The 12355-nt window shown below is 43.9% G+C and overlaps 1 protein-coding gene across 2 annotated transcripts in view; it reads right to left on the bottom strand.

The window, feature by feature from the left end:
• Window positions 1-7297, bottom strand: part of NR5A2 (nuclear receptor subfamily 5 group A member 2) — a gene marked incomplete at both ends in the record, with an annotated part of 84806 nt that extends 77509 nt beyond the window's left edge. For both annotated transcript variants that reach the window (XM_082286716.1, XM_082286717.1), the window contains one exon: window positions 7234-7297. In XM_082286716.1, the coding sequence (XP_082142842.1) occupies window positions 7234-7297 (64 nt within the window). The remainder of the gene's footprint in view (window positions 1-7233) is intronic.
• Between the last annotated feature and the right edge of the window lie 5058 nt (window positions 7298-12355).

The following is a 12355-nucleotide window of genomic DNA, read 5'->3' as shown; positions in this document are numbered from 1 at the left end:
TGAAAATACTTTGGAGTGGTTATTGCACATCCACATTTCTCCGAAGTAACAGTTTAGGGCAGTACATATTATAAATGATACCTGGTCCCTTGTGGCTACATTTAATTTAACATGGAGTTCTAGCTCTCACGATTGCCTTGAGCAACCTTAATTACCCTTTCTTCTAATCTCTTCTCCATTCCTTACCAAGTTCTCCAAACTTTTTTTTTTTTTTTTAATGCGATTTCTCTCCTGAGTTTCCCTGCCTTGTTCTGACTTTGCCTGAAGGTCTTGATTGACGCGTGTAATTATAATTATAAAAGATGATGGCTCGGGGAGCCTCCAGCAGCCTTGATTAGTACAGGGAACAAGACCTGGAATACTTTATACTTCCCTATTTAAATGTATGTACATTTACATTAAAAAACCCCCACTCTCTAATGTTAAATAATCTGAAGCTTTTCCACCTCTTTGTTTCCAAGGTAGAGGCTTCAGTGTGATATTTCAAGGCAAGCTCCGATTGCTTGCAGCTTCCAAGAGGCCACAGAACCTGAGCAAATTTCAAAGTCTTTTTCCCTAAGCAGAGACATTTCCAGCTTGGAGGGGTCTGCTCCATGAGAGACAAATAACATGCTCTCCTCGAGCTTTGTGTCGGGAGGTGTCCTCGAGAATATTTGATTTACCTTCTGTGCAAAGTAGCGAAAGTGAACGCTTGTGGGGTGGGTTGAGGGGGGAGGGGGGTAGATGTTCAAGAAAAACGTCCCAGGAGCAAATGAAATAAATAAGTGGAGGGCTGAAACTCTTCTGCTTGGAAGTCTAAATCCGAAACCGATCAAAAAGACTTAAAGGGAAGTATTTAAGGAGAGAAATCCGCATCCTGTCTTCCTTTCTCTCCCGCTGAACATTCCCGTTTGCCGCCAGCTCAGAGCCGCTCTGAGCCGTCACTCAGTGAAAACAGTGACTTCAGCCAGGCTCGGGGAAGGAGTCAGCACCACGCATCCTGTCCCCGGCACAGCGACGCAGCCTCGGGCACGGGCTGTCACTGCCACTGGCACGCAGTGGCGCAGCAGCGGGCACAGAGGGGCGCGGCCCCGGGAAGTTCCCCGGAGAAGGCAGTGTGCGGCAGTGCGGCAGGCACGGGATCCCTGAGCAGCTGGGAAAGTTCAGAACGCGAGTTTGCTGCTCCGCCTCACACACCTCTCACGCCCAGCTTTACGAGACCGTTTACACCAGGAAAACCACGGCCAAGATAGCTCCTCTCCTCTCCTCTCCTCTCCTCTCCTCTCCTCTCCTCTCCTCTCCTCTCCTCTCCTCTCCTCTCCTCTCCTCTCCTCTCCTCTCCTCTCCTCTCCTCTCCTCTCCTCTCCTCTCCTCTCCTCTCCTCTCCTCTCCTCTCCTCTCCTCTCCTCTCCTCTCCTCTCCTCTCCTCTCCTCTCCTCTCCTCTCCTCTCCTCTCCTCTCCTCTCCTCTCCTCTCCTCTCCTCTCCTCTCCTCTCCTCTCCTCTCCTCTCCTCTCCTCTCCTCTCCTCTCCTCTCCTCTCCTCTCCTCTCCTCTCCTCTCCTCTCCTCTCCTCTCCTCTCCTCTCCTCTCCTCTCCTCTCCTCTCCTCTCCTCTCCTCTCCTCTCCTCTCCTCTCCTCTCCTCTCCTCTCCTCTCCTCTCCTCTCCTCTCCTCTCCTCTCCTCTCCTCTCCTCTCCTCTCCTCTCCTCTCCTCTCCCTTTCATCTCCTCTCCTCTCCTCTCCTCTCCTCTCCTCTCCTCTCCTCTCCTCTCCTCTCCTCTCCTCTCCTCTCCTCTCCTCTCCTCTCCTCTCCTCTCCTCTCCCTTTCATCTCATGCCTTCCCCTTGGTCCTTGTCATAATCAGATCACCTCTATAGTATGAAGGGCAGAGTACCTCGGAACCTTCCAAACCCTGTAGCCAGTCTCCTCTCATCATTTTGCCGAGGCAATATTGTATTTAGCTCCTAGTGCCTCCAAATCAGGCTTTAGGAAACAAACTGTCCCCTCTAGGAAAAAAAACAAAAACAAAAACAAAAACAAAACCAACCAACAAACAACCCAGAACAAAAATCCCTAACTTACAAAATTAACCCACCCCAAACACAAAGATACACTTCCACCCACTTTTTCTTCTTCTTCTTTTTTTGTTTGTTTGTTTGTTTTGTTTTTGATCCACTGTCAGCAAAACAGAGTGGATGCCTCAGACTGAAATACTGTTGTAGTAAAAAGCACGCCACAGAGGATCACGACTGTGCCTGTTGCCTTTTTTTAATGCAGCTAATCATTCACTGTTATTTTACGGAGACGTCGTTCCGCTCTGGTCCGGCATAGAGAGCCATTTCCAAACGGTCAATTATTGACCGAGAAGCTATTTTCTAAGCCTGGCCAGGCTCCTGCTGCCCGCCGGAATGCACTGCTGCGTTATGAACACCTGGCAGCAGCGCGATGCAGAATGACAGGAGACTCCGGAGAGAGGAGTGAGCAGGGCCAAGTGAGTGGTAAAGCATCACTCTGATTGCCTTTCTTTTATTGCTAAGTGAGTCATCAGTGAGGTGTCGTAACACTTCATCGCGTCCCGCCGCCGTCTGCCCCGTCCCGCCCGGGTCGGGGCGCAGGGCCCCGCCGTGCCCCATGAGCATCGCCTGCTCGGGGCGCGTTCCCTCCCGCGGGCCGCCCGCACTTGTGTGGGCAGGGACGGCCGGGCAGTTCTTGCTGCGAGGCAGCTTTCCGACCGGCATTCTGCTGAACTAATGGGAAGGCGTGGAAGGGCTGAGGCATCCCCGGGCGCCCTTGGGGACGCGGTGAGCCGTGCCCAGAGCTGGCGGCAGGGCTTCCCTGGATCGATCCGATCAGCAGCGAACTGCACTCTATTCCACGCGACACTTAAAGATCCAGTTTTGCAAGCAGGCACTCTGCTAGAAATTCCACACCCACCCCCTCCCCCCGCCAAATTACATGAATTCTGTAGGGAAAACGCCTTCTAGTCCCGCACAGCCTGGACCTGTTGCCGCTCACGGTGCGACGGGGAAACGCGCTCGCTCTGATCGTTGCTGTCTGCCGCGGGGGCGGCGGCTTCCCCGCAACCGGAGGCGGGGAGGAGAATCCAGCAGCGGGGCTCCTTTCCGCGGCCGCCCGCCCGGGAGCAGAGCCGCTGCCCCGCGGCGGCTGAGGGACTCCCCGGACCATCCCGACGCTCCCTCCCGCTGCCATCCCATCGCCTCTTCCCAGCAATAATAATTACTTTTCTGATGAGGCTCTTTTTTTTTTCTGTCTGTGCTGCCCTTTTGGAGCCGAGTGTGGAACCTCTAGTTAAAAAGCTAGACCTTAGTCTGGAAATAGAACTCCAAATATATTTGTATATACAGCAAGGCTCCTGTCAGGGCTGAGCACTGGTCTCTGTATCATAAGAGATAATTGATTTCTATCCTGCACAGACAGGCTTAAAAATGAAATTTCTTTTGCTGAGGCAACTGACCTTGATCTGCTGGTGGGAAAAAAAGATTGTTTAGGTCTGCTTCTTCCCTCCCCCTCCCCCCATGTTTCAAAGCTTGGAAAACTTTATTTAAAAATAATTTTACAGCTGATCTTTATAATGAAAAAAGTTTAAGTTCATTCATATCTATTTGTCTCAAGATTTATCCACACATAATGTAAAATCATAAACTATGAGAAGATAAAATAGGCATAGTTTATACTGAGAAATCTTGATAAGGATTGTGTACACATGCATGTCTGTTCATTGTACATAAGAAGGTATTAATATATATTAAGGTTGCATATCTTTGTAATATATATAATGTACTCATGTAATATGTGAGTAAACTCTAGACATTAATAATGATCTGTCATGAGAAGTTTTAATGGGTTTACCTACAAGACAGACGCACACAACCCCTCCTGCAGACAAGTCTTCCTTTTCACTCTATATATCTAAGACAAGTTTGAGCATGGACAAGTAGCTTGAGGCGTTTTGTCACTAGTGGAGATCTCCCTCAGAAGACCCCAGGCATCAATGTTACTTTGCCTCATGTATTTTGGTATTTAAAGCCAGACTAACAGAAAAAATTGGATGCAAATGTAAATACTGCCCCTTTTGTGGATAGCTCATTTGCAGTATAAGCACAGGGAAAATGGGAAGAAAATTGATAAAAGTAAAGAGTAACAGCAAAGTCCACTGATGTAAAAAAATAACCTATGGCATGTCTTACAGTCCTCACACAGCTCAAACTGTTCACTTCTGTGGAAGCTTTGCCTGCAGAATTGCTGGCCAAAATCCTAATCCAGACTTTTAAAGGTAGTATGTGCTGTCTTTGTTAGTCATATGAAAATGCCACTATTCCTATTACTACTAAACATAAAAACCAACTTTGCTAAACTCATGAGCCCTAATTATAATACCGTTAACTGCCTGAGGACATACATTAAAATTAAGATGGCAGTAGGTATTCTACAAGCTGATAAATTTCACAGTTGGAAACTACAAGTAGATTATTTTTCCTCTTATATAACCATCTTTTAAAATTAATGAAACAGTTATTTCTGTTAAATAATCATAACTAATACTTATGAAAATTGCATAGTGTCCCTGATTACACTAAGACAAGAGGCTGATTACAGGAAAAATAAAACTAGTCAAGTATCTTTGTATTGCTTCAGAATCTGGTAGAAGAAAAAAATCATGGCACTTCCATAAAAACATTTATAAGTCCATATGTTGTTTGTCATCTGGAAGGTAGGATGTACTACTAAGATTTTGTGAATTCTAGCTGCCTCTTTGATCATATGACTATAAAACAAAAGCAGGTGTCAACAACCGGTAGTGCCCACTCACACTCCAGCTCCAGCCTGGTTGTGTTTGCTCTCCAAGGGAGAGATCCACTGCTATTTATATCAGTGGAGTCTGATTTGCATTCATGGGAGCTGGTAGATGCCCTCCTTGCTGGGAGGAAGCTGTGACATGTTTATAACAAAAACTAACTTATGGCCAGAGGGGTGAATGAATGCACAGGGTGCATCCTGCAAAGCTCCCTGACAAGCGTCACTCTCAGCCTTTGTGGTGGGGAGCAGCAAGTGTCCCTGGCCTGAGGGGCTGGTGGGCTGTGGGTGCAGAGGCTGTGACAGCCTCTCACAAACCCACCTGCTCTGCCGTGGTTAGAAAGGAAAAAGAGAAGGAGATGCCAGGAGGGACTGGACAAAAGTGAAAGGCTAGGGATAGGATTTACTCTTATGAGCACATGACCCTGCTGCTGATTGTACTTATGCCCTGGGAGGACAGCTTTAGCTTTTTCTCCTAGAGAATTACTCTCCAGTGCAAATAGAAACAGAATCTGGCTCCTTCCTATTTGGTTCCCCCAGCTCCAGGCAGAGGCCCTCAGATTGGTGCTGGTTACATTTAACCCTTACAGGTACATGGTGATCAGTTTACAAGGCTGAGTTAGGTGAGCTTTTCAGGGATGCTATCATGGGTTCTGGCTGAGCAGTGTCATGCAAAGACAGAATCCTCCCCCTGACTCAGACCACACAGGATTTTGGAAAGTTTCACAAGATTTAGACCTATTTTTTTCTGGACCATGCTTTGTGAATCTGTCCTGGTATATTTGTGACACAGCACATGTATAAGTGGTATGGTGACAAGAGTCTCTACTACTCCCACCAATCTGTTTTCTCATATCCACATGATTTTGGGAACCAAGACCTGTCAGTCTTCTGGAAACCATTAAAATGGCACTTAATTGGTCTAAATATCACAGGTGAGTGTCTTATTTCCCCTTCTCCTAGGGTTGTATCCTTTCACCTTAAGAAACCTTATCTGAGTGACCACTCTTCAGATAACTGAGATGTATAATTATTTTACTATCCTGCAGGAAAGGGAACCAGAGGGTCCCTCCCTAGCAACCAGAAAGAGCAACAGTTAAACCAAGGCCTGGCAGGGAAGCTGGACTTGCCACCTTTTCCACGTATTTCAGGGGGCAGAGCTGTGCAGAGGAGCACTCCACACCTGTAGGGAATCACAGGGGCTCTGAGGGGACATCTGATTGAAACACAGTTGGGTCCAAGGTGGGAGCCCTTCCCTGGGAGAAGCAGCAGCTCCACCCAGAAGATAAAGATCATCTATGCTTGAGGTTATTTCCTGCAGCTGTTGCTGCACCCTCCATCCCCATGGTCCCAAAGCTTCCCTTGATGGCAAGGTGCCCACATCACACCCAGCATCAGGGTGAACTCCTCGCCTGCCATGTGATGACGCACTTTGGGGCAAGAGGAGGAAAGCGTGCCCTGATTCTGCATGTGGGCCAAAGATCTGTTCTTTCATCCCTGCCCGGAACTACTGTGCTGAGGCACAACCTTGCAAAACCCTGGTCTGTGGAACCTGCAGTGCTACTGGGCTGGCTTGTGAAGCACCTTCTGCTCCATGAAGGAGAGGTTTCCCTCAGTAAGCCTTCTCCAGCCCTGCTCGGCCCCAGTCTCAGCCTGGGCACACTCTGATGGGATAGGGGATGCTCTTGCCCTGGCAAAGGAAAGACACCTTGCTCCAGGAGAGTGGTGAGAGACAGAATGGCCTGAGACAGGAAATGTGTGGAGAAGGGCAGGGAGGTGGTGGGGACATGCAGCCCCCGGGGCAGGGCCACAGCCACCACAGCCTGGGAGAGCTGGCTGTGCAACGCCCCTCGTGCCTGTAAGCCAGAGCAACCTGTGCCTGATGGCTTTCTGACAGGGAGCGGGTGCTGTTTCCATATGCTACTGAATGTATTCACTTCTTTGCTGCTTTGAAGTCTTAACTGACTTTTATTATCCAGCCCACCCCTACTGAATGACATATCTTAATTTTTAGCTGTAAGAAAGAATCTGCATTTGACAGAAACTACAGTATTACTGAAAAGACACAAAACCATTCCTGAGGTTTTCTTCAACATGAATGACCAGGCCAGAAGCAATTTAAACCTAGTTTTTGAAAACGTTTCTACATGCACATGCACAATTTCACAGTTATTATCAATTGTAATAGATAAAGATACTGTTAATTATCCAATTATAAATATTTGATAATTGCAGTATCTCTAGAGAAAAATGTTATTCTATGGATCATCATCTGTTTTCTTATATTTTTACACGGTATCATAAAATTCTCTCTCATCTAAATATATGTGCAAATTAATCATGGGCTTGCCCAATTGTAGTTCTTTTTTCAGTTTGGACACCCACAAATCTAATATATTTATGCAGAATCTTCAAAACAATTAGAAAACTGTTACTTACCACCTGATGTAAGTCCATGTTTAACAGATTCCTGTATGATGGCTGTGTGAGAACCAGAAGACATTATTAGGTGTAAATATACCGTACCCTTGGGTACAAGGGGTACAGCATTGAGTACAGGAGAGGTGCAGCCTGTAAACTTTTCTGGCCTTGAGACTCAGGCTATAATAGCCTTCAGTGAAAGTCAGTGTGATGAACAACAACAAAAAAATTATCCAAGAATTCAGAAAGTAACAAGCATGTCTTTGAGTGGACTCTGTACTTTTTCCAGCATTAGTGACCTGCTGTAAACCATGTATCCCATTTCATGATAGTCTCTAATCAGAAGAATTGGAACTTGTGATAGGTTTGGCACCATCACGTGATTTAGTACAGCTTGATAAGAGACCCTGTTATAAAGTGACAGCAAAAGAGATAAGAACTGTTGGCAGATAATGGCAGAGAAATGATTAACCTAGAGTGGAGAGGTGCTATGAAGCCCAGAGAGGGGAAGGTTGTAAAGTTGTGGGGTCATAAGATCATTCTGAGTGGATGAAAAGCCATACCAACATGAGCATAGTGTCTATAAACTCAGACTTGTGACCTGTCTTCTTGATGTCATCACCTCTTTGCACAGTGGACAGCAAGCATGGTTGTTTTGGCTTCTGTAAACACTCTTTGGATGGCAAAACAATCAAGCATTAATTCCTTAAGGGAGGCTTCTGAATGCGCTGGGGATTCTACACTCTGACTAACAGCACCAGCAAATCTCTGCTGATAGTTTGTCAGACAAAACCATTTTATTGCCCCAGTCCTCAGGCTGGAGAGTTGCTCTGGGTTGTAGCCATTTAGTTGAAAGCATATACTACTTTCTCACTAAAGAGCTTTACAACATGGTTAAACATTGATATCCCAGGATTATGATACGTAGAGAGTATTGCACTCATCTCTAAGGCTGTGAGGCACAAAACCTACTCACAGCATGTCAAAAGGCTGTCAAGTGTTTGGCTCTAAATAATTTTTACAAAAGTGGGCAGCTGTGCCGATGACTGGGTGATGTTTCAGCTCAGCTGTGAGGGGGTCACGTTCTGCTTTCACCCCGTCCAGAGGAAAGTCAGGGGCGCACCAGCTCCCAGCCTGAGCACAGTGTGCCTCTTGCACTGCAGTGCCACCGACAGCCTCTGCAGCTCAAGCCCAATAGATTAAGTCTGCATACACTTTGTGAGATCAGACTCAGGCCTGAATAATCAGATGATATTTTATATTTCAAGTCTCTTGAAAAATAGAGTGAAGCTATTCCACTGTGGGCTAGATCTGAAGCCTCTTGAAGTCAGCGGGAGTTTTTTTCTCTTTAAACTTGCAGAGGGCTGTAAAGCAGCACATGTCTTTTTATAAACTTTGTCACGATGGTTAGATTTTGGTAATACAGTGGCAAACAGATTAGTTCCTGCACAAACTGAACTGCTTCTCTTGGCTAGGATGAGAGCTTAAGAGCTGGTCTGAAAATGGAGCTGGTGTGGCAAACCAAGCATCAACTGGGCCTTACAGCCAGGAGCCCTGAATTATCACTTGGTCTGCGCAGTACTGCCCTCCTCTAGAGCCCCTGTTAGTAAGGAGGACACTCCATAGAGGGAAGGTCCAATTTTCCAAAGCAAGGATGACAGGCTGTAGGAGGGAAGGTCTGATTTCCCAAATTCTTATCTTCATATTTATCACTGCAAAAAAATTATTACAAATCTGGTTAATCAGGTACTGTATTTTTTAAGGGTCACTGATATTTTTTATCTGTTTAGACTAAGTGAAAGCTGGAAGCCAGCTTTTATGACAGATTTCATATAAACCTAAATAATTGGACTCAGTGTCTCTTTTAATTCATTTGGCCATCTAACAGATTTTCAATTCTATCATAAAAAGTGGAAAGAAACATTCATTCCATCAGAAAAGGCATGTCTTTGGGGACTTGGGATAAAATAAATGAGAAATGCTGCAAATGATACTGTGGTTAGAAACTTTCCATTGTATCATCAGAGACATTGCTGGAGCACTGTTGGCCCATCTTCAAGAGCTTCTACAAAGGAATCTGCCGTGTGTGGAGGAGAGAGATATTAAATCATAGGAAATATAAAGAAACTTCATGCTTTTGGCTTCAAACACTGTAATTCCTTTCCTTTTTTGCATCAGTATCAAATGTCAGGGTCACTGAAAAATGTTCTATTTTTCCCTTTCTGATACTTTGTCTCCATGGACAGAGGAATGTATGCCAGGTGCATAAGCAGACAGACTTTCTTTGCCTTTTTTTATACCTAGTCCAGTAGGGGAAAAGAAACTCCTAGGGAAACTCCAGGACAACCTATATCAGCCTGCAGTCCAGCAGCTCAATGTGTTTAGCAGTGATCCATTTGGAGTCCAAGTGAAACAAATCCATAAGGGTGTGCAGAATGAGGCATACAAGTTGTGCTACTGAAGTACTTGAGTTCATGGCTGATTACTTTGCTTGATCAGGAATTTGGAACTGTAACTTTTCACGTGTAAGTCCCTGGTAAGGCAGCCACTGACCTCACTCAGAACAGCTTTTTCTAATTGTGGTTGAAGCATCGTAGACTCATCTTGTATTTCTCTGTTTTTCACTATTCCCCCCCGCCTTTCTTTCCTTCCCCTGTTTTCATCCTTAGAAAGGGAGACAAGTTAATTTTGTTGTTTCAAACATGATTTTCCGTCTCAGGTCTTTCAGGAAGATAATTCATTGATAAACTGGTAGTTTATTTTTTGTTTAGCCAATTCTTGTGTGATGAAATTGTCCCTTGTTTGTCCCTCTGACAAATGTCCCTCAAAGAAACTGTTCCTGATTTCAAAAGCTTGGCAACAATCCCTCCTTTGACTCTTGCACATCAAATTATTTTGCAACCATTTACCACAAAAATGGAGTCAAAAGGAGTTTCTCCTCTCGTGGCATTTCCACAGGTGGCATTTCATTTGAGTATATAAGAATATTAAGAAATAAGCCCCAGAAATGGACTGAAATAAAAAATGACATTTTCAAAGAGTTTTAATCCCTGACTTGTATATATTGGTGTAAATTTAGTAAGCTCAGTCATGATTTTGTAATTTTCCTGTAACATTTTAGATATTTTTATCTGAATTCAGTATGTTCCTTGTAATTTTTCTATGCCATCTCGATGTATTGTTGCTTTTATTATCCATACAACTCAGAAAAGGTGTGTGCTTGGCACAGTGCACATCAAATGAGGCACATGATCCTCATTCTGTGGAAAGTTCAGGGCAAACATGGCACTGAACCTGGCACAATGCTCTTCAGGCATGAGCTCTCTGGTCCTGAGAGTAGTCCAGTTGGTTTCAGCTAGAGCTTTGCTTAGGTGGAAAGAGATTTGCAAACTCTGTTCTTTGATCTAGGCATCACTCTTAAAACTTTTCTCTATTTTAGTCATTCCAATGTTCCTCCTGATCTATTACAGACATTTAAAATTCTTTTTGGGTGCTTCAATGTATTTTCTCCACCTTCATGAATTTTATTTCACATGTGCAAAACCAAGTGATTAAAATACACTTTTTTGCCTTTTCCCCAGTGATTCTGTAAAAGAAATTGGAAGAATCTGATATATCTGATGATCTTTACCTTTTGGATTTTTTAGTGATTACAGTACTGAAATTGAAGATTTGTTTTATTAAGCAATTTCCATCAGTTGATCCTTAAATCCTTTTTTGTCTTATGGTATGACTGCACTATTAAATTTTCTTTCTAGTTTTGTTTTTTTACTTGTTTTTATTTTACACATTATGTTTGTCATCTCAGTAGAATGCAATGGCACTAAAATACATTTCAGTGTATGCTACTCCTTCACGCAGGATTTTCAGCATATTGGAAAGGAACTCTGGAGAGCAGAAGTGTAGTTCCTTCTTTATGGGTGTCAAAATATGAACTGTTTTCCTTGATTACATTTATCAGAATATAGTAGTCCCTCATGTTTCTGTTGTCTGTTTAGATGAATACAATTTAATATAAACCATATTTGGAGATGAATAATGAGCTGTAGGATTTATGAAATTGCTTCCTGAGACTTTTCCTTAATAATTACTTACAAAATTATTTCAGTAAATATTTCTGCTGACATATATTAATGTCTAGAGGAGGAGGTAAGTGCAGAAATTTTTAAACAATTTTTTTTCAGGTTAAATGAGCAACCAGGTAACCTTCAGGACTGCTTAGAAGGAAAACTCAGTTCTGTGCAGATGGAAGCATATAGTTGTGGATCACAAAATTCTCTTTTAGCCTTAACTAAAGGAATAGCATGAGCTTTGGTGGGGCCCAGATTTAGTGCTAGCTCTCTGCACTGAAGAGATAAAACTTTTTCATGGTGTAAGGAGTTTCACCTGCTGGTCTATCTGTGTAAGTAGCTTCAATTTAAATTTCTTGTACACCTCTTCTTTTTTTCCACTGATCTATCTTATTGGTGTACAAAGAGAATGTTATTAAATAGTTATGGACCTTTCCAAAGCTTATCTAGGAGATATTTACTGGTAATAGGAGCAGAGTGTTTGACTTTGTGAGAAAAGAACAGATTTCAGTGAAACAGGCAGGGGGAAATTACTTGCGCATATGTAGCAGTAACAGGTGTTGTGAACTCATCCATCATCTCACACAGCATTCAGGAACAGACAACAATTTTTTCGTAGAACACTGTTAAAAAAAATCAGGCATTTATTACTTTGAAAGGAGGAGAGGAGAAAGAGGTGCGGGAGTCTTAAAGTGAATCTTAAGTGGAGCTTAAAACCTTCTGGACTTGGTATCTACATTATACATTTTTTTAAGATACATACATAGGATGCAGGGATGACTCTGTTTCCATCACTGTCCCCCCATCACAAAAACCTTCCAAAATCTTAGCTTGAGGCAGGATGGAAATACTGAGTCTTTCCTCAGGGAACTAATTTTTGAAAGATCCTGAGTGCTCTGACGAGTTTCTGATTAATTTCTATTCCTGAAGGAAGCTGCATGTGTGCTACACCACACAGACTGGCTCTGCTCAAGACCATGGAGTAAGTGCAAGCTGAATGCTAATGAAAGGTGAAAGACTGGCAGAAGAAAGCAGTTCAGAGTGGCAGTTCATGTCTAAGCAGAGGGGGT

Source organism: Coloeus monedula (assembly GCF_965178545.1).
Source record: "Coloeus monedula genome assembly, chromosome: 9".
Classification (NCBI taxonomy): Eukaryota; Metazoa; Chordata; class Aves; order Passeriformes; family Corvidae; genus Coloeus; species Coloeus monedula.
This window is presented reverse-complemented; position numbering and strand designations above follow the sequence as displayed.